This window comes from Oryzias latipes, chromosome 21 (assembly GCF_002234675.1).
Source record: "Oryzias latipes chromosome 21, ASM223467v1".
NCBI lineage: Eukaryota > Metazoa > Chordata > Actinopteri > Beloniformes > Adrianichthyidae > Oryzias > Oryzias latipes.
This window is the reverse complement of record NC_019879.2, coordinates 16,443,837-16,470,197: the sequence shown is the minus strand read 5'-3', so window position 1 is coordinate 16,470,197 and position 26,361 is coordinate 16,443,837. Positions and strand designations below refer to the sequence as shown.

General features: G+C 40.5%; 2 protein-coding genes across 4 annotated transcripts; both read right to left on the bottom strand.

The window, feature by feature from the left end:
* Window positions 1-636: 636 nt before the first annotated feature.
* LOC101157258 (lanosterol synthase-like) lies at window positions 637-9,544 on the bottom strand. Of its 2 annotated transcripts, none has more exons than XM_023951158.1 (21): window positions 9,100-9,544; window positions 8,858-8,996; window positions 8,460-8,568; window positions 7,526-7,647; window positions 7,250-7,346; window positions 6,989-7,124; window positions 6,113-6,221; window positions 5,752-5,870; window positions 5,548-5,645; window positions 5,340-5,367; window positions 5,084-5,140; window positions 4,062-4,133; window positions 3,850-3,900; window positions 3,536-3,685; window positions 3,356-3,452; window positions 3,077-3,182; window positions 2,932-2,997; window positions 2,775-2,855; window positions 2,505-2,678; window positions 2,319-2,397; window positions 637-2,224 (listed from the first exon to the last, which is right to left on the bottom strand). In XM_023951158.1, the coding sequence occupies exons 1-21, from the start codon at window positions 9,274-9,276 to the stop codon at window positions 2,087-2,089; spliced, it is 2,205 nt and encodes a 734-aa protein (XP_023806926.1). In that variant the 5' UTR covers window positions 9,277-9,544; the 3' UTR covers window positions 637-2,086. The 2 variants fall into 2 exon arrangements, with proteins under 2 accessions (XP_023806926.1, XP_023806927.1); XM_023951159.1 differs by having other exon boundaries at window positions 2,505-2,675; window positions 9,100-9,542.
* Window positions 9,545-11,553: 2,009 nt separating this feature from the next.
* Window positions 11,554-26,323, bottom strand: mcm3ap (minichromosome maintenance complex component 3 associated protein). 2 transcript variants are annotated; one of them, XM_020713248.2, is made up of 30 exons: window positions 26,222-26,323; window positions 25,258-26,047; window positions 24,504-25,086; window positions 24,061-24,311; window positions 23,747-23,828; window positions 23,026-23,176; window positions 22,719-22,912; window positions 22,503-22,636; window positions 22,222-22,419; window positions 21,858-22,126; window positions 21,567-21,729; window positions 20,957-21,114; window positions 20,623-20,834; window positions 20,184-20,419; window positions 20,008-20,108; window positions 19,779-19,910; window positions 19,557-19,670; window positions 19,275-19,427; window positions 18,713-18,910; window positions 18,568-18,636; window positions 18,354-18,488; window positions 18,125-18,269; window positions 17,632-17,902; window positions 17,398-17,495; window positions 15,301-15,691; window positions 14,899-15,180; window positions 14,673-14,802; window positions 12,927-13,112; window positions 12,063-12,213; window positions 11,554-11,982 (listed from the first exon to the last, which is right to left on the bottom strand). In XM_020713248.2, exons 2-30 carry the CDS (start codon window positions 25,912-25,914, stop codon window positions 11,824-11,826), a joined length of 6,003 nt encoding a protein of 2,000 aa, XP_020568907.1. In that variant the 5' UTR covers window positions 25,915-26,047; window positions 26,222-26,323; the 3' UTR covers window positions 11,554-11,823. The 2 variants fall into 2 exon arrangements, with proteins under 2 accessions (XP_020568907.1, XP_011487897.1); XM_011489595.3 differs by having other exon boundaries at window positions 24,504-26,047.
* Between the last annotated feature and the right edge of the window lie 38 nt (window positions 26,324-26,361).

Here is a 26,361-nt window from a genome sequence, read left to right as displayed (position 1 = left end):
CACACATTTTCAAATCAAATAAGAAATCAAGATTTTGTGATGATGAATTAATCTTTTACATAGAAATGCCAAGTACGATTAAAAACTACTTTTCATCATTCATCCTCTTAACCGTTTTATTCCAATTTCGGGGTCACGGGTTGCCGGAGCCTATCACAGCCACTTGGGCGTAGGCAAGGGATGCCCTGGACTGGTCGCCAGTCTGTCGCAGGGTAGAATATCCACAATCACACATCCATTCACTCTCACATTCACACCTATGGACAATTTAGAGTTGCCAATCAACCTATGTAGCATGTTTTTGGACGGTGGGAGGAAGCCGGAGATCCCGGAGAAAACTCACGCATGCACGGGGAGAACATGCAAACTCCACACAGAAAGGTCCCCCATTGATGTTGTGTTTTTCATGTCCCCCAGCCGGGACTTGCACCGGGGGCCTTCTTGCTGTGAGGCAAGTGGCTAACCACTGCGCACAGTGGCGCAGTGGTTGCGCCACCGTGGTGGTGACTTAAACTTAAAAAGTTTAAGTCTGTGTCCTTTTTGCTAATGTTAAAGACTGCCCTTCCTAGGGTCCCCGTGAATGCCAACCATACCATGTGCAGTTTGATCATCCGGAGAAACAAAAAAATCCATACGTTCATTTTCTACACCCGCTTTATTCTCATTTGAGGTATGAAGTCCACCCAGCATCTGAATGTACGAATACGGGGTAGCCCCTGGAAAGTTTGGGAGTACATTGAAGGGCAAAATGCAGTAACTTTTTATTTTTCTCATCTTGAAAGGAAGAACAAAAAAAGAAAATGCAAAAGCCCAACTCATTTAAAGACAGCAAGTGAATCTGAAAGAAAAGAAAGCCTTTAAGTTAAGTAGAAGTGACGGGTATGATATCTTGCTATGTGTAAATGAATTTTAAATGTTTGCAGTTCTGAGATTCCCATTAGTACAAACTAGTTCCATTTATTTCTATTCCATTATTGTACAGACTCTTTCCAAATAAGTAGAAACTTATGGAAAAATGAAACTTATGAAACAAGAAACAAAAACAAGATTTCACAATACTATGGAGAAATCACAATTTACTTCTCAGTTTTTGCAAATAAAGTTTTTGTTAACATCAAATCAATCAAAATGAAGTGTTTTCAAAATGATATGTCCACCTTGAATACTTCAATTGTATGGGCAAGAATCAGGTCCTGCTGGAAGATAAAATCTGCATCTCCATCCAGATCCTCAGCAGAAAAATTCATGAAGTCCTCAAAAACATTCTGGTTGACTGTCGATCATGACTGACTGCTGAGATTTCACAGTACACCTCATGCAGCTTGGGCTCTGCTCCTCATCAGTCTTCCTCCAAACCCTTGATTCCCAAATGAAAGGCATGCTTACCACCCCCCAACAGTCCAGTCCTTTTTCTCCCTGGCCCAGTTGAGGTTTTTCCTCCATTGGCCCAGGCTCAGAAGTGTCTGAATGTGGTGATTTTGGAAGTTGTTTCTCAAACCTCATTCTACTCTTTATGGATGTCTACCATGTTCTTGAATCTTGTCCTTTTGATAATCCACTGAAGCCCACAGTCACCTCTTCTGCTGGTTCATCTTCTCCTACCACATTTTGCCCTTCCATTAGACTGTCCATTGATCTGCTTGGACTGTAAACAGCCAGTCTCTTTTAGCTGTGAACTTTTGCAGTTTACCAAGACTATGATGGGGATCAGTGATGGTCGTCTGGCTAGTTGTCAAGTTTTAAGTCTTCCTGATGCTGAACCTAACTGAGACAATTGAACCTAACTGAACCAATTTAACTACATCTGTGGAACCTGTGCAGCTGGTATGGGTTTGATAAAATTATTAACTGGAAAAACTCAACTTAAAACATTTGTGCCCTGCAACATTTGGGCAGATTTTTCCAGATTATATTAACAGTATTAAAAGGGTCTGTATGTGTATGTGTGCCTGTTTGAATTTGGGAAATTTGGGAACACAATATGGTTGGATGGTTAAAAACTTTCACATTTTTTAAGTCTGTGGATTTACTCTACTTTATCTGTAGAGTATTTAGTCTTCTAATTTTAAAGTACAATTTTCTGTTTTCACAGCTTCATCCTTCCAGCCAACTGATTATTGGGGTAAAGCTTTGAGAAGCGGCCCAGGGTCCAGATTGGAAAAATGTTCTTGTAGGACACATAACTGACTGCACAATTTTTGCAAGTAACACCAGCGGTGTTTCCCTGCAAGAAGGAAAACAAAATCACATTACATTTAAATATTTGATAAAGTACTACATTGTATTTTAAAGTAGATTTGGAACAAATATTCAGTCACCTGAGGCCAGTCTCCATTGGGAAGCTGTTTATTAACCAGCAACTGAACTCCTCTCTCAATGGCTTGTCTGTTTGGATGCCTGATTACACACCATTTTAGATTAAAGTAAAACAGAACATAGATTTCTAAATAAGGATTTGTTTATTTCTGCATAACTACTGATGTTTATAGAAAGAAATGCTTTACCTGACGGCCATTAGCCCCAACAAAGCCCAGCAGGTGTTGTGTATCTGTGAGGCACTGCTTTGGACGTAGCATCGCTGCTCGCATGACTCAAAGTCTTCCCCCCACCCTCCATCTGACATCTGCCAGTCCAGCAGAAACTGACAAGCTTTCTGCACCTCCTCACACACACCACTGCTAACAAAGAAAATAAAAACTATTTTGTTATCCCACAAGGACTTCACTAAAAGTGTTGTTGCAATTTTTTTCCAGCATATTTTTTGCAGAACTTACTCTTGCTTGTAAGTGTGTCCCATGCAAGCAAAAGCTTCCAGTCCGAACCAGATCCCATACGTGAAACAAACTCCCCAAGATCTGAGCACAAGCACTAAATTACTGAGCATGTAATGACATAAGGAATCTTGCAGCAAAACAAAAAGTGAATTCTCACCCTTCCCAGGATCCATCAGGCCTTTGTACCCTCCTGCAGTACTCCAGTCCTTCATGCAGAGTTGACCTGAAAAATCACAAAATGTATATTCAGAATTTAGATGTCATTCCCAACCTCCAATCCAAAATATCTGCTGTGTTTGAACCTTATCTCCTCTGCACGGTGATTTGGGTACACCTTCTGGAAGTGCCTCAGAGCCTGCATCACTGCTGAAGTACACTCCACATATGTGTAATCTATCATAATGTCACCTATTGAACACAGAGGAGAACACAGAGAGCAACCATTTCATCAACTGTACTTGACAGTTTTTAATTGAGGAACTGCTAACAAGCAAGCCCTCAGCATGTGTCTTACTGACAGAGTTTTGTGAAAACAAACAATAGAGTAACATGTGGTGTTAAGTATGATGCTGTAGACCTACCAAACACCTCAGAGGGATTTAGCAGCTCCAAGAGTCTCCCTCCCCTTTTAGTTTCATATGCAGCAAATCCACCATCTGAATTTTTCATGCTCAGCAGCTTAAAAGGATAGCAAGTAAATTGTAATACAGTATACAAGGCTTTACAGGGAAATGACCAATCGGTTCTGCCAATAGACTCACCACATTGACAGCATCGTACAAACGCTCAGAAGGGATGTGATCCTTAATGAAGGGACAGAGTTCCTGCAGCAGCATCACTGACTTCAGGCCCTCTGCTGTGCAGTCAGCCACAATCCAGTCACATTCACGAGTACTGAAGGGGAAGCCGCCCTAACACAGATGTGTTTAGAAATTTAGAGAGCATTTACTGCATTTGCATCCATGCACTTTGATAAACCTTTCACTTTTTTTAAAAAAAATATACAGATTAAACTACAATTATAATGATATAATATTTATTGTTTCTATATCATATTATATAGAAAATATTGTACCTTGTTCATCTGTCTGTAGTATTTTTGGTATTCGGGAGGATTCTCAGGTATCTGCATGATCAGAGAAAGTAGGTGTTTGAAATATTTATTATGAGAGTCATTTATGTCAACATTTAAAACAATTATTGGTGGTGTCCTTAATAGAATAAAAAGATAATTAAAGTCACATACGCCTTGTGGGAATAGAAACCCGAAATGCATATTTACTATACCTGTGTAATGTTGAGAAAGCCATGGGCCTTCTGAAGACAGTCAGTATATCTGCTGACGTTGTGGGCTCCTGCCTGAAATAAGTCATGTCATCTTAACATGTAAGGTTACAACTAATGTAGATGTTTTTCTTTACTGCATTACTATTAGAATTAGTATGTCTGTTTTAGAAAAGTGTACATGAGAGTCTGTTTTAAATGCAGACTGGCTATTGTGTTCTGTTCGTCTTCCCCATGTCTAAATTAAAACTATAGAGTTGATCTGAGTACCACAGAGATCAATAGAGATTAACTGGTTCAAATCCCTTTAGTTATCCATACATTTTTATCCATCTGACATGGAAAAAATATCCTACAAGTAATACTCATACTTAATCAGAATGATATAGCACATTTCTATGCTGGATTTGTGATGAATAGTTAGAAACTGCCTTTAACTTTTATTACACTAATGGTTTGAACTTAATTCATTAAGCATGTATTGTCATCTCAAAATTATATTACATTTGAAGACAGCACAACCAAAACCATTCTTCTAATAACATTCCTCCAGCATACTCCCTTTTTCATCTTTGTGTGTGCTAGTGCCTGTGTTCTGGTAAATGTCTGTGAGAACTTAAGAGAGATCTGACACTTGAAGCTTCCTGACCTTCGAGCATCTCCCTGCAACAACCATTCATTCATCATTCATTCACACCATTGTCCTGTCTGATCCTCTGAATATGCAAATGCAGGGTTCTTATACCAAGCCCATCTCCCTGCCTCAGTTGTTCGGACTTTTGAACGCAGCAAAATGTTCATCTGTCTGTAACCCTTTGTACAAATTGATTTGTGCTTCTTGTACGGAGTAAACTTCCACTAAAGATAAGTTTTGTCTCTGAGTCACTATTCATTCATTTCTGTGTGCAAGAAACTGAAAGGGTACGAACCTAACTTTTTTCCTTTACAGTCCTATCTAGCAAAACCAGTTTCTTCACAGAATCATTCACAAATAATATTGTTTTTACTTATTCAGATGTGTTCACCTCAAGAAAAGCTTGCACAGTAAAGCAAGTGTCCCAGAGCTGAGATCCAACTAAACTCTGAAAAATAGAAAAAACAAACAAACAAGGGAATCATTATAGGTTCAGCGTGAATCTAGAAAAGAGGAGGTTTATGATTTGTACTTTCTGTCCCTCATATGTTTCCAAGTTGTTGCACATCATTGTCGACTGACATAGTCTATAGACTGTGCTCAAGCAGGATGTCTTAGATAAAAGTCAACCAAAGGGAAATTCCTACCTGCATTTTCATGCCATCTAATCCCAACCTGGAAAAAAAGAACATATGTTTGATATATTTTATTACTCAACATCAAGAAAGGGCAAATATTTCCTGAAAAAAATCTTTAATACACTTTATTCAAGAGAAATCCTCTCCTTTGACCGAACTGAAAGCAGTGACAGCCAGAATTTATTTTGATAGTATTTAATGACAGCAGTTTACAGACCAGAGATAGTCGGGAATTCTGGAAACGTGTTCCTGAAAGGCTGCTGAAGAAGCCCCATCCACATACCAGCAAATCAGCATGTGGATAGACTTGGTGACCTGAGGAGAATGACATTTGTTTGCATTTGTTTGGATTTTATCCTACAAATTAATGCCATGAACATAGTTTAATTTTTATTTAGAGTTATTTTTTAGAGTCTTGTACCGGTCCAATGCTGATGCACTTAGTGAAGCGGTCATCGGCCTGGATGTGCTCGTATAGTTCTTTGACCGCCATTTTTCTGAGCGCAGCACTGTGATGAGCTTCATACATGTTTAACACCACTGCAGAGAAAATAACAGATAGAATTTAGGTGAGTTTTATTTTAGAACGCAGTTCACTTAAGACATGGAAAGAATTATTATAAATTAGAAAACAACAATGTCTTGTTTGTCTGGAGTATTCTGTCTAATGACTTACAAAGTTCTCCAAAATGTTTTACTAAACAACAATAAAAGAATATTTACATTTTCATTCACATTATAAGGCACCTCTTTTGCAGGAATTTAAATGCTAAGTATCTTACTGTAGGCGACAGTTAGCAGAGCGCTGTGAGGCGTGTATAGGTCGGATGGAGCCACATTGTTCCTCTGAGCAGGCCAGTTAACAGAAGCATAATCCTGAACATACAACTCCTGAGAACAAAGATCAATTATAGAGTCAGCAACATAAAAATGCATTACTAGATATAATGAAAAAAGTTGATTTTATTTATTTTACGATTTAGGATTAACGATTGCCTGGTGATGTATAGTTTAGTGAAGAATTTGGCTTTGTAATAATATAGGCTTTGTTTGGTGCAGCAAAATATGCACAGGTATTTTCTGGTTAACACGGTTCAAAAGTAAACTTCTGCAGAAAAATGAAAAAATGACAGTTAAATTAATTGATTTATTTTATTTCAAATGTATATTACATTTACGATTTGTAGCACGTAATATTTTGTAAACTCACCCCATATTAAACTATTGAAAGTTGCAGGAACTATTTTTAAAAATTTATTTTGACATTTCACAGCAAAATTCTCCACTCGCTTTCTAAAGCTGCTCAACCCCTTTTAGGGTCACAAGATTGTAGCCACTGCTGGGCAAAGACAAAAAAAACCAAGTGTGTGTAGGGGTACATGCTGACCTGGATGACTCACCAGGCTACACAGAAATGGACAACAACACACAGAAAGCAGGAGTGCCCAGAAAAAAAACATGCATACGCAAGGAGATCATGCAAGTTTGACACTGAAAAGCCCCAATCAGGGTTCAAACCAAGGTCTTCTCAATGTGAGGCACAAGTGCTAACCAATACGCCAGCAGGCACCTCACTCAGCTTGATGTTTCTTTAGACAGCCATAAAATATGAACGTCACATTAAGACGCCCTCTTGTGGTTGGTTTTCTCTTCCATACCTGTCTGAGGCTAAGAACGAGGGAATCCTCCTGTGCTTTGAGTCTGAGGGCGTAACAGTAGCTCATGGAAAGGTAGACTTGGCGGCAGTGACACCACAGCGTAGAGGGGTGGGCTGGCATCCAGGTGGGGAACAGCCTGAAACATGCTAAATGAATGTGGAGTTGTGGAAAACAGCCTTTCATGGAAGTCTGTCCCTCTGCTCTGCTGTATTAAACAGCTGGTGAGAATTCCTTTGTGCAGAGGACACTTTCAATACGTACCACATCTCTGGTAGTAACGTGTTGATTCCTTCCCAACTGTAGACATTTAAAATGGCCAACCAAAATTTACCCCAAGAGGGAATTCCAACTGCTCCACCTGCAAGAAACTCACCACTTAAATATCTTTACATTTAACGAAATACAAATAGGGTTGATAGCATGTAACACGATTTAGTTGTGGATATTATTCATTTTGCACAGATTTTTTACAGTTTGTGTTTCTGCAGCAGTGGGTCAGCAGTGATCTTCCCTGACTGTGTGAGTTTATAATCTGACCTTTGTCGTGCAGGTTGTTTCTGGCACGGACCATATCTGGATCATCAGCATCCACACCCAGGATTCTCAGGGATACATAACTCAATGCAGTGCCAAAAACTGTTGACTTATCTTCTATATGTCTGCAGAGAAACATGAACACACAAAATCAGCCTTAAACTCTACTTCAAATAACAGAAGAAACTCAGTCTGTATCATGTTCTGTTCTGATCTGTTAACTGTTTAACATCACATCTTCACACAGCCTATTGGCATAGATTTAAGAAAAGGTTACATACACCCATTGGTCATTTTATTAGGCACACCTGACCAACTGCTCATTAATTCAAACCTCTAATTAGCCAATCACAATCAGCAAATTAAACAAGTTTGAAACATTCAATAAATTTCTTTCCACTTCCACATGATAGTGTCCCATTTGTTGTTGATTCTTCACAAAAACATACAGTTTTATATATCTTTATGTTTGAAGCCTCAAATTTTGCAAAAGGGTGAAAAGTTCAAAGGGGCCGAATACTTTTGCAAGGGATTGTATTTGAATAAAGAGTGTAAAATAGGTGAACAAAGTGAAACATGCAGAGCAGAGTGAAGTGTATTAGGAGACACTAATGCACGGCTATCAAAATATAGTTTTGGTTTATTTATATTAAATTTGGATTATTTGCATTTATTGTTTATTGGTTGACGACAATGAAAGAGAACTAAAAATTGAAAGTCAATATATTTGACACAAAATATTATTTTTCCACTACACCACACAACATGGACCACTTTTAAAAACAGTAACTTAGTTTCGATTTTAAAAAGGATTTTTTTAGTTTCACGCTGTGTTTGTCTTGATTATGTCAGAATGCTTCATTTGCAATAAACAAAAAGTGCAAAGTACACGTTTTCACCTCTGAAAGTTGTTTATGTCATGAAACTGGTCACTTACAGACCCCAGCCTCCATCTGGCAGCTGAACTGAGCGAAGGTATCTCACCATCTCTTTCTTCCAGGCTTCAGGCAACGGGATCTGAGCCACATGGCATGTTATAAGGAGGCCTGGAAAAAAAATACGGACAAGCAGAAAGACGATAAGTTCACATAAACACATTGGTGGATAAACCTCAATTGGAGATTCAGACAAATACAACTGAGCTTCCTGTGAAGCTCTACACGATGCTTTAGGTTTTGTACAAGATATTTGTAAAAGACGCCATGGAGATCTGGAAGAATAAGAGACTATAAATAACTTTTCCTAACATTGGCTTTGGAAATCTACTATGGGTGAATAGAACTGGAATTGAAAAGAGCAGCATTTAAACATTTATATAGGAATCATTTGATGTACCTGGGAGCAGCAAGAGGGGTCCACCATAGTCCCCAGCCCAGTGACCGTCTTCAGCCTGGAGTAGACTGTAGAACTGCATACCTTTCACAGAGGCATCAGAAGCAGTGACGGCAGCTGGACTATCAGAAACAAACTTGCTCTGAAGACACATGAAAAGTTCCAAAAGTAAAAGCAAACATATTGATTTGAGCTTATTTGACAAAATACCACTGTTCCAAAATACAAGCTGATGGTGGACGCACAGTATCCAAGCCAAGACTAAATGCTTCTAGCATGGTCTGCTCTCTGTCTGGGGTGTCGTTTTCCTCCACATAGCTCCAGGTCTGTCTGCCTTCATTGTTGGTCAGCCTCCAGCGGCTCAGGTCTGTGGCTGGTTCTGTCTTGTAAGGTCCTCCTCTCCTTCTCAGGTGTCTGTACATAACATCACACCTAAGATCATCTCAAGATCTTTTGAGTCGAGGATAAAGTCTTCTTCAGGAAATGCACATTTTTGTCAAATATTACAGCAAGTGAAAATCGCACCGTTAAAAACAATAAATTAATAGACAAAACTAGCTAAAAATAGTCGTTTAAGGTCCTCCTCTCCTCCGGATACTCCAAAACAAAAGATCATATAACATAAGGTGATCATACTGCACCATGATTGAACTGGTCAGATTTTTCTACTCTACTATACAATGAAACACTGAAAAGAAGCAGAAAATACACTATTTCAACTCTGCATGTCTCTTTTTTTCCTTTATTGGAGCTTTACTCCCTAAAAGTTTGCAACTACTGTAAATAAATATCTTTATTTACAGTATTTAAATGAAAACTTTAAGTCATTTTTTTATCTTTGATTGCAAAGTTACAAACAGAAAGACATTGAAAGACTATTATTTTAATAAAGATTAAAAATGTATTGGTTTTGAATAAAGACCCAACAGTGCTTGTTTGAACATTAATGAAAGATTTTCAAACAATAAAACAGTTTTTATTCACGTTCTCTCAGTCATGGCTGCGTCTCTCAATATGGGGGTGGGTTACTCTTGATCTAAATAAAATGTCTTGTCCCTCCGCAAACTGAATTTATCAAGACCTTCACTAAAGAGGAGGAGTGAGGTGGAGGAGGAGAAATGTCTTTGTCTTCTCTGATTGAAACTAAGTTCGTGTTCTTTTTTGGTATATACATCAATCTTATCTTTCTCTGACTCTTTCAATATAGAAAACCTCAGCATGATCAGCGTTGTTTCCTCAGTCCCTAAACAACACAAGATTGGTGGTCTTACCATCAATCTTATATGCTTTGTCCCTAATTTGTGCTTGAAATCGTGTAACTCTTCCAACTTCCCACTTATTCTTGAACCACTCTTCAACTATTCAATCCCAGATTTGCTCCTTCCACCAATTCATGTATTCTGAACAATTTCTTTTTGTGATCAAATAAAAACTTGGGTCCATCTAAACCTTTTTTAATGCTTTTTAAAAAATGTGTTTTACATCTGAAACCTGGGTCTTATACTGTATCTCTGGTTGTCTATCACAAAAAGGTCAACCCAGAACCAACAGCATTACGATAGTGAAAAATGAAAAATCACAAGCTTCAGAAATGTTAAGATTATTATACAAAAGTTATAGAATAATAATTTTAGGTAAGTAAAGGACTAGAAAAGACTAGAAAGAAAAAAAACTTTTAGAGAGGCTTTTAATTAATAGCATGATCAAAAGCCACAAACGAAATGTAGCCAATAACAAATACAACATTGTATAATCGTGACAAGATGAAAAGAACATTGTAGTGCTTTCTCCTTTTTTTCTTGATCCTGACATGTGGATTCAGTTTTTTATTGTTTATCTTATTTAAGAAAAACTAATTCTGTAGTGGGTCTTAATTCCCCCCCCCCCCCCCTTCTTTTTGTAAGCTCATAAAAACACTTATGGATAAGTTAAGGTACGAGGGATCTGGAGTAAAAAGACTTTAGTGTCTGTATTATTAACTGAATTCTTGGTTCATTTGATATCTGACACGGTTGTCTGCTACCAAAAGAACCAAGAAGTCATTTAAAACAGTTACAGTCTGATTTGTCTGGCATTCAGTCCCCTCTTCGAAGGACAAGGAGACAATCTAATCAAAAGACATCAGAAACCATGAGAGAGCCACATCATGGCGGGCACTGGAAAAGCCTGAGGGTCATCATGTGTTTGTTCAAAAAACACATCCCCCCTTCACTTTCGCAGCCTTTTCCATGGTAAGCTATAATTCCAGTCTTCAAACTGCATAACCAGACTGTCGTCTGTCTATAATTTATCCTCTATTTTGGCATAGTGTCCAACAAAGACGTTCCTTTAGAGTTTTTCAAAAAAGATTATGGTAATCTCCATTTTGTCTCACTTATGCACTCTTATTGTGACAAGAGTGGATGTGCAGATATATGAAAACACCAAGTATGTTAGTCTGACCTTTAAAAGCTATTATTTACTTATCTACAAGCAAGATGACATGTCTTTCAAAACCTTTCAAATATCATTGTGATTCAAACCCTGCAGATAAAGTTTTTTATCTGGTCACTGTGGGCCTTAAGATCACCCACATTCAGCTACACTTATCCACAGGGAGGCACTCGCAGGCTACAAAGCAGAAATACAAAAGCCTTTTCTTTTTTTAAATAGATGTAATCATTGATTATTTTTTTTAATAAAGAATAAGATTCAAACAATTTCAGTGTTTTACGTTCTCATTTATTCAACATTTCTCCTTTCTCTCCTCAGACATAAGCAGACCAAGAATATCGTCAAAGTCAGCATTAAAATAAAATAAAATAAAGCAAAAATCTTTGATTTGTTCTCTCAAACACAAAGACTTTAATAGAAACTCATTTGCTAATAGTGAATTTGACACAAAAAAACAAGAAGGACAAATCTAAAATCATCTTTCATAGAATATAAGATCTATGTTGAAGTTGATGGGACACTTCTTTCTGAGCTGGTCAGTCATCCACAATGCTACGCAGACCGCTCAGCTTCAAACTGCAGGCAACCTCCTCCTCGTGACCCAATGAGATCTGTCGCTCCAAATCCTGAAGCTTCCATGAGATGGATGTAGTTGTCTTTTTCAACTCTGCTCTCTCTGGTTCCTCATCCGCCCCCTTCAAGGTCACAAAAGTGACCATGAATCGATGCTGAAAGTTTTGTTACATAACACACTTTTTTTTCAGGACTAATTTACCTGGGATAAAGGAGAGACTCCAGTCTCGTCTGAGGACAGCTGCTTTATTGTGAGTGGCATGGACAACAGTGTGGATGAAGGAATGAAGAGCGGTGTGGATAAGTGCTCCAGTGGCTCGCCATTTAGCCAGCGTTGAAGCTTTTCTATACTCCTAAAAACAAAGGGCATTGGTTGAAATTTTTTTTTTAACATAACAGATACAAAGTAAAATCTTTAAAAGTCTGAAAAAATTATGAAAGGTAAAACTTCTCAACAGCAGTGCTGTAAATCAGTAATCCCAAACCTTTTTCCTTCAAGACTGGTTTAATGTCAGACAATATCTTAGCTGAGTGACACAAAGCTGAAATGGGCGTCAGTTTTTCTCTTTTTTTGCCTCCCATTTCCTTTCACTTTTGGGGGTAAATTTTATCTTTATCCATTATTTGTAATTAAGATTTAGGAACAATTAAATTGTGTCTTTTTCATATTTGGAGTAGACTCTTGGTAATTCGTCTGTTAAATGCAGCTTTTTTTTCCCCCCTTTCTGCTTTCTTTTTTCTTATTCTGTTTCCTCACCAGGTCTTTTCTGTTAAAATAAACTTTTCAAATAAATTTGGGTTTTTGTTAACTTTGGGGTTTCAGTCTAGCTGTTTGACGCAACTGCTTTAGGAAAATAGCAAACTGATTTTGGCTGAGAGACTTGGCATTTGTCGAGAATGAGTCGAATGTGGCGGGAAGTACCCAGTAGTCTTCAAAAATAAAACTTTCTTTCAGAACCAGATTAGATATAAAATGGAAAAAGTGGGACATGTTTCCTTTTTCTCTGCGGCCCGGTAACAACTGCCCCGGCCTGGGGGTTGGGGGCCACTGCTGTAGGGGATGTACCTTTTGCTTTCAGCCTTCTCCTCCTCTAAGCTCTGGAGGAACTTGTGGGCCTGCCGCTCCTGTGTTGTGGGCACGTGGGTGACGTCTAGCGGGGTTACTGATGCTTCATCGGCATCCAGTGGACTGTGGAAAAGCTTTTGTCCCAGGGAAAAAGTGTCCGATGTGGCAAAATCAGCTGTGCTCATCCTAAAGATGGAGCAGGGGGAAAAAAAAGCAAAGTTTGCCTGCATGTATTTAAAAACCATGACAGACATCCTTTAAAACATGCAGTTTCCTTAACAGGTTCATTTGTACCATATTTTCACGACTATAAGGCGCACTTAAAAATCGGAAATTTTCTCCAGAATGTAGGGGATGCCTTATGAGGCACAGCCTAATGTGAAGTTGTGGTGCGGAGAAGAAGGAGGTGAGAAAATTTGAATACAGACCAGCTGAACGTGGTTTCCATTCACCTGCTTCTAATTGAAAAATGTCTGTGCCCCACATACCTCACATCCCCTAACACTCTTAGTAAGGGAGGTGTAAATAGGGGAGAAGGTTAACCTCTTTTGTGTAGAGCATTGCTGCCCATCTGCTCTAGATGTACCCGCAACATAACAACATGACCCACACTTCTCTTCAAAGCTCCTTAACTCATGGTGTGGAAATCAACACTTCCCATGAGTCTTAGTAGCCATAGGCGGGGCTAACTGCCCGTACACACCGGGACGAATATTCGCCAGCGTTTTTCGCCACGTTTTTTGTGTTCACACCCAGGCGATTTTCGCTGACGATGAGCCGAGCGAGCATGCAATTTCATTCCCTGACATTAGATGGTGCTTAATGTAAAACAGAAATACTCCTGTACACAAGGTGGCGCTGCGCAACTTTACGCTTCTTAAAGTCGCTTTTCACTCAGAAGAAGAGAGCGCGCGAAATTCGTCCCGTGTGTACGGGCCTTAGGCCTAGGTCCCCTCAACATTGTTTACAAAATGGCTGAAGCCCTGTTTAAACTGCAGCTATCAAATACGCGGAGGAAAAATAAAAAATAAATCAAAACTAACTCAGATTTGCTCCTGCTGTTTTTTTTTAACACACACTGAGTGTTTGTGTGTGTGCTTAAAGTGTTTTCGCTAGCGCATATAGGAAGGAGAAAAGCAGAAACACAGTGCAAGCCTATGTATGTGTGTGTATATGTTTGTCCTGAAGGCAGCAGTGTTTTCGCTAAGCGGGTGTGTAGAAAGCAGGAAAGGAGACACGACACTCAGTGCAAGCCTGTGTGTGTGTGTGTTTGTATGTGCTGAAGGCAGCGCTGTCTTCGCCAAGTGCTTGTGTAGGGTAAGGAGGAATGGAGACGCGCGCGGTGTGAGTGAGTGTGTGAGCATTCAGTTTGTGTTACTTCGTTAGGGAGTACAGTAAAAAAAACAACAACAACAAACAAAAAAAAAAAAGGTTTCCTCTAAAGAACAGAGACTGGTTCCTTATTAACCCACTTTGGATGCTCCGAGTGGCCGAATGGGGCGCTAACGTGCCCACGCCTTAACTTGCGGTGCGCCTTTCGTGTGTCAAAGACTGAAAAATCCCCCATAACTGAGACTGCGCCCTATAACCCGGTGCACCCTATGGTCGTGAAAATACGGTAAATAATATCATTTTACAGATACACACTGACAAAATTTTAAAAGTAGAAAACTCTGATACAGAGACGAGTTTTGACCACAGCTTGAAGCAAGTGCGTCAGCATACTGTCCAGGTAAATTATATTACCAATTCTTTTCCTGTTTCTTCTCTTCATGCGTCTTTCGCACCGCCTCAGTCCAATCTTCAGGTGCCCGAAAATCCTTCAACGACTCAGCAGAAAAGTAAACCAGGATGTCTCCACCCGCTGTCAAGGCATCTATTAATCCAGGAATGAATGAGTCAATTTAAAGTGAATTCTGGGGAAGATTGGAAAACGTGTTTCTCTTTTTTGAAGTGATAGAAAAATGCTCACCCTCACACACAGATTCTTCAGGTCTTTGCCAGTCTTTCAGTTTGTGGTCGATGCAGATCATCACCACGTCATCCCAGGGAATCTGACTAATGCTCTGGCTTTGCGCTCTGCTGTTATACTCCATGTTCCCTCTGAATCCACAAGTTTGGGTGAGATGAGTTTTGACCCTGACTCTTTCCAGAAGATTCTCCAGACGCGATTTTAGGAGAGGTTGACTGAGATGTGATGCTGGGATCTTAGCCGCATAGTGAAAAATGAAGGAGCAAAGTTCCGACCATGAATCTAAACAGAAACATAAAGTTAAAGTTAAATGATACAGACTCGTTTATCTTTGAAACTAAACGGAATAGTTACAGTCAAAACCTTCCTGTAAACAGAAACATGCCTGTGTCCATCACTAACCTGTAGGAGGCAGTGGTTCCCACTCTGGCAGCTGCAGGCTGAGGATGGCTTTTCGCAGCCAGGCCAGATGCTCTACAGAGTTCCAGGCCAGGTGAGGGACAAAGCTACGGGTGTGAGGTAAGGAGAATTCACCTGGTGGCCAAGAGAGTCTACAAAGATGCTGGGATGCCACTGTGTCCGCAACATGATCCAAAATGGCATTATACAGCCGGATGATGGGTGCTGGCTCTTGGGGCAGGAGGTGTGCAGTGGCTCGCTCCTGGCGGATCGCAAAAACTCTGGGATCTAACTCACGACCTAAGCTGGTTTCAATGAGCTGCATCAGTGTTTGGCATGAAAGTGAGAGGGGGGGTGTAGCCCGGGCCAAGAGCCAGCTCAAAGCCTGGCTTAGCTGGAAATGAACAGCAGAAGGTGGTAAATAAGAAATTCATGAAGAAGTTAGATTATATCAAATCCATAACCCAAAAGCTTTATGTCGATTAATGAATATTTTATATTTTACAGTGATCCCTTACTGTAACGCGGTTTACTTTTCACGGTTTCGCTACTTCACGGATTTGCATTGTGCATTGTGTTCTGCATTCTGATTGGCTAAAAAGTCACTCCGCTTCTTCTCTATCTGTGCGTCAATAACGTTCCAGTTTAATATGTACACGTACGTAAAACAGCTCACCAAATTTACATTTCGTACGTGCAAATTCTCTTGCAATTTCGAGTTTCTCTAAAAAAAAGAGCGACAACAACTGCCTATCACTATGTTCTTCTCCTGAACAAACACAGCTGCACCGCGGGCTTCAAAAGAAGAAAACACTGCAGAGCGGAGTCAGGATGCAGCGGCTCAGTCTGAATAGCAGTGAAATACACCTCAGTCACTATTTGTCCCACTGTACTTTGTATTTTTTTCATAATCATTTTAAATTTTCTCCCGTTTAATCCAATTACTCAGGTCGCGGTGGGCGGGGCTAATCTCCGCAATTTGAAGCCTTCTGTTCCCATTGATGATTAAAATTATTATTTGACAGTACAGTACAGAAGTTATTTGTTGAAAAAACGTTTCTAAAGTACTTTTATTTGTGAAACAAATGCTTGAGCCTGTAAAATGGTTTGTTCTTTCTTTTCAATGTGTAATAGAGTATTTAATTGTATAATAATTGTTAAAAAAATAAAAGTTTCTACTTCACGGATTTTGCCTATCACGGGTTCTTTTTTGAAAGCAACCCCCGCGAAAAACAAGGGTTTACTGTACTGCATTTTAGCATTTAGCGGGCCCTCACTTTAGTGCAATTTACCTTTTGTGGTGGCTAGGTTTTGCTGATTTCATATAGTACAATTTTGCATATTTTTTTTTTGTCAGCACATTGAATCTCGCATCCTGAGTGATTCGTCTCTCCTGTACGGAATGTGTTCATTTTGCCAAATTCACATACATTTTTGATTGCGACCACATCTTTGTTTTTATTTTACGACTCTGGACTTATTTAGCTATGAAGGTGTGAAATTTAATAGTTTAAACAACAGATAAAAGTATGAAAAGGTTAATGTCTGTTTGGGATAAAAACATCAATACTTGTTATGAAAAAATAAAGATGAATACTTTATGGATTTCACATAACACTTGAGATAAACAAGGGACCACATTAATGAGTTTTTCTTAACATTGTCAAGTTTTTACTTTCAACATCCTTTCCTTTTTCAAGTGTCCTATAATGTAATGATGTGTGTGGGGTGGAAAATTGAGAGCAATTGAACTGTAAAACATGTCTAATGTTTCTAAACTCTTTAACTGCCTGCTTAACCAAATGTTAGAGCACATTTAGAAAACATATTGATTGTGTGTTTTATTCCCCCAAGGCAATAAGCAGCAAAAAAAAAAAATCATTAAGCGGTTAAATATGCATGTTTTTTTTTTTTTCTTACAAAATCTCAACCTGTGCTGGTTTGTATCAAAACCCCAAAGATCCAGTTTTTAGGAGGTTTTTCTGCCAACACGTTTCTGTTGAAGTCAGCAGCTCATAAATTTGTATGAGGTAATGCAAGTAACAGAAGCAATCAAACCGCACGCATGTGTGACTTTTTTTTCTGACAGTGTGGTGGCACCTGCTTGGATCCCTGAAGGTCGTTGCTGGTTTCTGGTATGAAGACGAACGTAAACTCGGAAATCAGGCCTTCCGTCATCAGGGTGTGTAACCTCAAAGCTAAAAGATCAAAAATGGTTTCCATCATTAAATAACACATTTTAGGTTAAGAATTGAAAAAGCAAGAAGTCAATAGACAAAAACAGGTTGAAATATGAAGGACACCCTCATCGTGTTAAGTGGTATTCCTTATCACCTTTTTCAAGCTTATTTGTGTAAGAGGCACCGCCGTCAGGGCCTGGCACTAGAATGACCAAAGGCAGCGGGCAGTGCCAGGTGTTGACCTGTTGCAGCTGTTTAAGCTGAAGCAAGGCAGACAGCAGAGAATCTGGAACACCCTGGTCCTGCAGCCCGGGCTCGAAAACAGGCAGCGCAGGGACCAACAGAATCAGGGCTCCAGTCCCCTGAAGCTCAGAACACCGCTCCACTCTGGACAGATTGTTATCAGTCAGGGGGCCTCGGGACGCCTGTAAAACATCCAAACCAGAGGTTTTCCACGGATAAAACTTTCATAACCATTATATTTATTATTCGCTGAACAACCCTTAATCTGAAGATTTCAACCTGCACTTATGCAACTCTGACCACTTAAATACAAGCCTGTGTAATCTGACTGATTTCCTGACTTCTTGGAAATATTTTAGATTGTTGCCTCTTAGTTAAGAGAGCAACACTGTCTGACATCTAACCTTAACAGCAATATGGACTTTCTGCGTACGCCGTCCGCTCTCCTGCAGCGCATTGGTGACACACAGCGTCCACAGAGAGCCATCCAGATGCTCCTCAGACTGCTGCTCACCACCAAGTTTAGCCTCCAGCCAGTCCGACAGAACCCTGAAACATCACAGGGAATAAGAAGGAAACGTTCAGCTGAAAAGTATTTTCCTGAGAGAATGTTCCATGAAAGCGTCGCATTACCTGTTAGCCATGCTGGCTGCGCTTTCCTGGTCACTGGGTAAGAGGAGAAGAGCTTTCCAGAAGATCCGGTCGTGTGCGATGGGAATATTTTCAGTCACCAGTGATACCAGGTCGAGTGGCGCCCATACGTGTTTCCTGAAAATAACACAAAGGTTTATCTAAGAGGAAATTAACATGTATCATTCAATAAAAGCATGCATTCCCCAGGACTTACTCAAGCAGCTGCTGAAAGTAGTAATGGACTCTCATCTGGTGCGTGACTTCTTGTCTCATTTCTAACAACCTTAAAATATAAGACAAACATTTTGAACAAATACCCAACCAACAGCATCTTCAGACAAACGAAGATTGAGGTCTACCTTGTGCTGGACAGCGTTAAGGAGCCGGCATTTCCCAGGTTGACCATCCCACGAGCCAAATCTGCCAGAGAGGGCTGTGTGGGGGCGCTGGGAGCCAGGGCCTTCAACTTAAAACAAGGGTCAACACAGCAGGGAGCTGCAGGAAACCCTCTCATCTGTCTCTTTAGCTGACGACGAACTGCTACCACATCACGCCATCTGCCAGATAAAACGAAAATGTAAACCAGAGCAAAAACCCTAAATCAGTTCAGTTTCAATTCACAAGTCCAAAATTGTATTACTTATTTTTTATCTTCATTCTTTTATTTGGTTATAAAAACACTTTAAATAAAAATTACATAAACTGAATCAAGATAAAAATCAATTAAAGGATGAACTCTTACAAAAAAAATGACTCAAAACAGTTTTTTGCGGGGATTTTTTTAAAGAAATTAAGAAAGAAGAAATTCATGTAATTGCTTATCAATTTTAATTTACAAAGTAAGAATTGATTGAGGTTTTGAACCCAGACCCATCTTAAATCTATTTATGTAACCCACTAGAACTCATTCCTGCTATTTACCTTTTAATGTACTTGTAGATTCGCTGCAACTCGGCTTCCAGAAGGTCATCGACCAACATAGCAATGTCTGTATTCAAAGTCTCCTCAACCAAACTGTTGCAGATCTGCTCTGTGCATTTGGCCAAACGCTCTGCTTTCTCATTCACAGCTTCCCTGGAAAAACAAGCCCAAAGATTAGTTTAATTTAAAGGACGAGTATAAGAAAGCACAAAGGGGAAGATTTGATTTTAATTTAACTACATTTGGTACTAAATTCAGGACACTTATATTCCCACAACGTACTGGATCTCAGAGGACACCGTCTCTTGTATGGTCTCGTCCAATATTTCATGGATGATCTCAGTACAGAGAGAAGAGCTGAACTGAGCTAGGAAAGCCTCGTGCTCCTGCCTCCATCTGCCCCAAAGATTTATAAGAAAAAAAGGCGATTGTGTCTGTTTTTTAGCAGATAATTACAAAAAACATTTATCGTGTGCTTTTCTAAATAAAAAGCTCAGAACCAACCTCGCCTCTTCAAGTCTGCGTTTCTCTTCGGCGACTCGCTCTTGCTCTATCTTGACCTCGCTGGACGAGATCTCTTGCAACAGTCGTTGGACCACCTCACTGACCACGGACTCGACCTGGACATTGCTTTCTCTGCAGAAACACAAGGGTGGACGGTTAAGTTGCTTTCAGGAAAGACTTCTCCCTTGCTTTTAATATAGAGCTTTAAAAATTCACAGCATAAGCTTACTGAAGAGCTGCTGCGATGTAGGCGGCTCCTTCATCTGTGACCTCTTTCACCTCAGCTTTTACTACCTCTTCTATCACACAATCAAGCTCAGCCATAATGTCCTAAATGCAAGGAAAAACAGGGAGATAAGAATGCAATGAAGACTACAGACTACTGATGAGACGTTTTCGACCCACCTCATCACTATACATCGGCTGAGGTTCAGGCGGAGGTGATGGCGGTTTGACCGGCTCGGGTTGAGAGATGAATGGGAACAGTTGCTGTGGTTCTGTGAGCTGGCCTGGAGGACTGTGGGATCCACCAGTCTCTCCAGTTTCACTCGAAACAGATGGAGGAAAGGAAGCTGAATCCTCAAAGTGAGTGAACAGCTCTTTACTGGGTGGTGCTGCAAAGTCCGCACTGACAGGAGTGACTGACAAAAAGGAAAGAAAATAAACACCCTGCTGGTTTGACAATGTATCCCCACAGAAATCAAAGCGGGAAAAGTTAAGGTTGCTTTTAAGAAAGTCAAAAATAACATTGTGAAAGCTGCTCCTAAACGATGGAGGTGGGAAATGCTTACACTGATATTTATTGTAAACGTAAGCACGAGAACTCCAGCAAAACTATTAATACCTTTAATGAAGTTCGAAGTAGGCAGTTCTCCACGATATTTATTTTGGAGATCAAAGCTACACTGTGGTGTGTGATGGGGTGGGATGGGGAGAGGGCCTCCATTTACAACCTCCCCATTCAACACCGTTTTCTTTGCAATGATGACCGCTGATCTCTTGGGAGACGGGGGAATTTCCGGCTCCTGATAGACAACACGACTCAACTCCACCATCCTGTGAGGGCAAAGGTTACTCATTTTTATGCCTGTGAGGTTCAATGTAATAAATGCAACAGTGTTTTTCTTTCTGTTGATTGTGTTGCTGCATGTCAGCATGACTAACAGCTGAACACTCACCCATCGGTGACATTGAGGCCAAACTGCTGGACAAAGTCGGTCGCCTCAGCTGAGTTTGGGAACATCAGCATCCGAGCCACATCTTCTACTGGCAGAGGTGTGGAGCGTGGACCCACAGTGAGAGCCATGTTTAGAACTTTAAGTGCCTTTGCTCTGACCTGCATTTTAGAAAACAACAACGGTATTTTTAAAATACAACATGGTGCATTTCACTGCTTTAAAAAGCATTTGCATAGTCTAGCTCAAAAATGTGATATTTAATAAAATAAAATATAATACAATTATACTCTCTTCTATAAATGTCTATTCTATTCTATTCTGTTCTATTCTTTTGGGAAAGAACCTTGGTTCCTCCATCCAAAATCATGAAACCCCTTAAAACTACCTGATTTAAACTGAAATGTAAACATTTAGTTATAAAGGGAGCTTACACTCTCCATCAACATCCTGTCGTGATCACAGGATATTTAGACAGACACGTTTTTTAGGACACATCTTAAAAAACCTGCACACTTCACCTTATACACAATATGTGCATGTTATTACAAAAAATACAAAAAGGAGTAATGGGAAGTTGAGGATCTGAGATCAGTTTCACCAGATCACCAACCTGATTGAAGTATCTGTGCAGGAGGCAGCCGGCGAGATAAGAAGCTCCTTTCACCAGTTTGAAGAAACGGACAAAGTTGTTGCTGTTGACGGCAGCAAAAGCCTGAACAGCAAACTTCAATTCGGGAGAGTTGCGCACCTCGTCTCTGAACTGCTGCACCTCACTAAGAACAACAAGTGTGAGACTCTTGTAAGAACATAAGATTCAAATGATGATATAAACTGACAAACCAGTCAACACTTTATATTAATCTATTTTTTGACGGTTTTGGACACAAATAACTTCACTGACCGTAGGATGTCGCCATCATTGAGTTTTAGCAGCACACTGTACTGGCGGAACTCTGCCTCGCTGGGACAGAAGGTTTGATGTGCTGCTAGGTCCTCATACATTTCTTTCAGACTTTGGAGGCATTTTGTCATGTTTTCAGTGTTGATTTTGGGGTCAAAGGACGACATATGCTCTTCACAGAGGTGGTGGGCGCAGTGCACGTGGAAGCGAGTGCACTTCTCAATCAGTGATACCGTCTGTGGGCAGCAGAGCCGCTGCTGGGTGATGTCCTGAATGTTGGCAGAATAAGAAATGACTAAAGAAACCGTAGCACTAATAAAAATCAACTTACAATGATGACAGGGTTCTAGTTTTTGGCCCTTACCTTTCGGATACTCCGTGTTCTGTTCCAAACAAAGTCGTACCAATCTCGATAGTTGTCTTGACCCAGGTCCATGATCTGGGTCACCAGGTAGTCCATGGTCATTTTCAGCACAGGCAAGGGGCGTAGCTCATGAGGGAGAGGCTCTTCTTGATCAGCTGATGAGCGGCTGTACTCCTTGATGGCTGCAGTGTGATTGACCTAAACAGATGGAAAATGGTGGTTTATCTACACTTCTTGCAAGGTATTCTAAGCAAATAAAGGAAAATAAACAAAAACATTACCATCTCTGTGTTTGGGATGACCTCAAAGACACTTAGCTGGTTCCGGGTTTCCCTCATGTATCGTTCTTTCTCTGGACACATGTCGGGGCACGTTCCAACAAAAGCCAAGTCGAGGTCTGTCCGCTTGGATCGACCTGTATACACCACCTGGGATGTTTATCCTGTTCGTATTTCATGGATGTGATCAAATTAGTAAATCAAAGCAGAGAGCTTCACCTTGCCGCAGGATTTTGTCCCTTTGCTCCAAGAGGCGGAACTTCTCCTCCGCTGTCTCTGCCACCTGACCGATCAGGGGGAGAAGGGAGGAGGGCACGGGGCGCTCTGAGCTCAGACTCTCTGTCTTGATCTCCTTCTGGGAATCTGCATCGAACTGCAAAACTTTGGCTGGGGAGGCCCTCCTTACTGGAGAACTGAAAGAGGAAGAGACACCAGAAGAGAACAATCTGATTCCCTCTACATTTTTTTTTAAAATCCCGCCAATGCATTTCATGTTAAATGTACAAAGTGATTTTAAAAATGACACCTGTGACTTAAGGCGAGAGAGTTGCTCAGAGCAGGAGGTCTGAGGCGAGGGGCTCTTAGTGGGGAGGAAGCTGACATGGACTCTACAACTTGTGGATTTTCTCCTTGTGTCTCCTTTTCTGCTGGTGGCCGGCTTCCTTTGTTTTCTGGACCTAATTGGAAGAAGTCAGATGGGAAGGGGGTTAAGTCCCTTTTCCCTGTCACCCCATGCATGCTGTAACAGAAAAATTTCCAATTCCATCTATTAATGTTGTTCACTAATACAAATTTTAATGATGAGTCCCCCCCTTTATACTGTTGTCACTTCCGCTAGAACAGGGGTGTGGAATCTGGGGCTCCGGAGTAATATGTTCATATTACCAAAAAAAAAAAAAAAAAAAACATAATTGCAAAAGAGTGTTGAACTTCTACTGAGTTTTGGTCTACTAGAAACCGCCCTGCATTTCTTTGTTGACGGTTGCAGACCCCTGACAATTTAGAGAAACCAGAGTCCCTGTAAAAAAAACCACGCATGCACGGGGAGAACATGCAAACTCCACGCCGAAGGGTCCCCCATTGGTGATCTGTTTCAGGTCCCCCAGCCGGGACTTGAACCGGGGGCCTTTCTTGCTTTGAAGCAAGAGCGCTAACCACTGCGTTGTTGTATCTCACGAAATACAGAAGAAAAGCAGAAAACAATCAACTTTAGTTGCAAAATTTGTTAAAGAAATGATTGTATTTACTGTGCTTTTTCTTCATCCAGAGGATGAGGAGCTCGTGTTTATCAAAAACTTTGCCCCTCTTCTTTGCTTTGGCAGCTGCTGCCTGGAAAAGAATAAATTAAACAGAATTATACTGGGATTTTACAAAATGAAAAAAAAAGAAAAGAATTGAGTTTGGAAAATGAGACAAGGATTAATGTTATGGCCAAAAACTAAACTTTTCAATGTTTAAAACATGCTTCATAATCTGAGAATTATAAACCTACAATGCAACACTTACAAAGTCAGAGTAAAGGCAATTGGATTTGATTCCGACATAAACCGATTTTACTCACGTGGTCATTAAAATATACAATGGCCAGATTCTTTGCAGGCCGGCAGAGAACCTTGCAAACTTTTCCGAAACGAGCAAAATGCTTCTCGATCTTATTCCTTTTATTGAGCTCTTGAGGAATATTTCTACACATGATGTTAGTGAGCTCACTGGGAGACATCCCACCCAGGCTATCCAAGCTTTCACTCCGTTCACCACGACTCGCAGGAGTGGACATCTCAGCTTTTGTCTCTGGAGTTGTTTCTAACAAAACTGTAAAGTAAGAATTTAACAACATTTTAAAGAATTTCAATTTCTATTCATTTGGAACCAAATTATTTCAAATAAAATCATAGAATGAAAATTTTTAAACTTTGATTTCAGACTGTTCTAACACTTCTCTTGTAATAATTTTAATATTTGTATTTTAAATGAAAACTTCTTTGAACAGGGGAAATTGTTTACCTGTCTCTTCAGTGGGTTCCTCCACATCCCTTGTTGGTGTTTGCACGGAGGATGCTTCAGGCAGGTCATCCTCCTGAGGTTGAGCTGCTTTCCTTTCTGTCTCCTCCCAAGTTCCTGCTTGCTGTGGATTCTCCTTTGGCCCTTCATTTCTAACTGAGCTACTTTGATCTTTCCGAATAGCATTTAATGCCCTGCTAAGTAACCCTCCTGGTTGTCCACGGGACCTGATTAATGGCCTCTTTGAAGGTTGTCTTGGTGATTCAGCTCTAGAGGGAGCATCCTGATCAGTAGCCGGCTTCTGTATCCCTAAAACAGGCATGGCTGGATCCTTGCGCTTTGTGCCCTTGCTAAATTCTCTAAATATATTTGAGTTACCTTGTCCAGAAAGGTTACTATCATTTTTATCTAAACTAGTCTCTACTTTAGATTTGGGTTCACCAAAAGCTGAGAGCTGATCAAAACCAGCTCCGACTGAGAGAGGCGTTGGTTGAGTTTGGAAGTTTTTGAGTGAGAAGCTAAAGGATGATGGGGTAGTAGGTTCTTTGATGGAAGCTGTGGTGCTGGAAATGGGAGGGACTGCTGGCTGGGAAAATGAAAATGGAAGAGTTTTGGTTTGATCACCACAGGCAGTTGTCAGAGAATTGTTCTGAGAGGAACTAGAAGACACGGGAGCTGGTTGTGACAAGTTGAAGCCTGCTGGCCCGGCCTTAGACCCAGTCAAAAAGGAAAAGCCTGCGTTTGTACTGGAGCTCACCTGGGACCCAGCTGCACAAAAAGAAGAACCAGACACTGGTGTGATTTGGGGGTTAGTTGGCTCTGGGCTGGCACTGAAAATGGGCTTGAAAATTGCATCGTTGGCTGGTTTGAAGCTGAACTCAGATGATCCAAATCCTCTGCTTTGGGTGATATTTGGAGTCTGACCAAATACACTGGTGGAGCTGCTGGTGGAGGATGTTTGTCCAAAAGAAGTCTGTCCGAAGAAAAGAGGCTGGGGCTGCCCAAGAGTAGGATTGGAGCCAAATGCTGAAGTCACTCCAAATGCTGGAGGCTGGCCAAATCCAGAACCCGGTCCTAGAACTGAGCCCTGGTTCGACACACTGTTTTGTCCAAAAGATGATGCATTGGTATTCCCAAAGGTTCCAAGAGGCTGCTGTCCAAAAGCTGGAGCCGAACTCACCGTGGATGAAGGCTGGGACTGTCCGAAGACAGGGGTTTGTCCAAAAATGGGATTTCCGTGCCCCGCAGATTGATTCATGACAGGCTGCTGTCCAAACGCGGGAGGCTGAAAGAGCCCTTGGCTGCTTGGATTCTGCTGTCCAAATGGCTGTCCAAACAGGCTAGTCTTCATGGTGCCACCAGGGGCCTGGAAGGCACCTCCTTGTGAGCTACCAAAAGTACCGGACGGGTTCATGATGGCGCAAAATGCTAGCGAATGTTCGTGTTCGCTAAAGCCAGTCTCCACTTGATTCAAACAGCATTTGTCAGGGGAAGCGTGGTCCGCCCAGTACTTACTTGTGATTTAAAAAATGCTCTTTCTTAAAAATCTAAAAAAACAAAACAAAACACAGTTTTTCTTTTATTTCAAAACTCGGCAAAAACACAGACACGAGTTAAATCACTCTCTGGTTTTGTAAATTTCGTTGTTGTTTTTCTTATTTAGAAAGAATATGTACATTCAATATAAAGTTGATGCTATTTAACAATGCAACAATACTTACCCAAATTTATTCTTTAGCCATGTTTTGCTGGATGCTTTCTTTTTTTCTTGTTTTACAGTTGTTTGTGTCCTTTTCTTTGTTTAAAACCAAAAGTCAATGCTGCTACTGCCACCTATCGGTCTGGAGTAGGAAACTCTTCT

Bases quoted from the DNA above. Each gene is read 5' to 3' on its own strand.
- LOC101157258 (XM_023951158.1), bottom strand. From the start codon at position 9,276: ATGTACAGACACCTGAGAAGGAGAGGAGGACCTTACAAGACAGAACCA. The intron at 5,871-6,112 runs GTAAGATACTTA...TTTTCTCTGCAG, and splicing joins TCTGCTAACTGTCGCCTACA to TGGTGTTAAACATGTATGAA. The intron at 4,134-5,083 runs GTGAACACATCT...GACTTATTTCAG, and splicing joins CTGTGCAAGCTTTTCTTGAG to GCAGGAGCCCACAACGTCAG.
- mcm3ap (XM_011489595.3), bottom strand. From the start codon at position 25,914: ATGAACCCGTCCGGTACTTTTGGTAGCTCACAAGGAGGTGCCTTCCAG. The intron at 19,911-20,007 runs GTAAGCTTATGC...GTGTTTCTGCAG, and splicing joins TACATCGCAGCAGCTCTTCA to AGAAAGCAATGTCCAGGTCG. The intron at 15,692-17,397 runs GTGCCACCACAC...GTTCATTTCCAG, and splicing joins ACCTTCAGGGATCCAAGCAG to CTAAGCCAGGCTTTGAGCTG.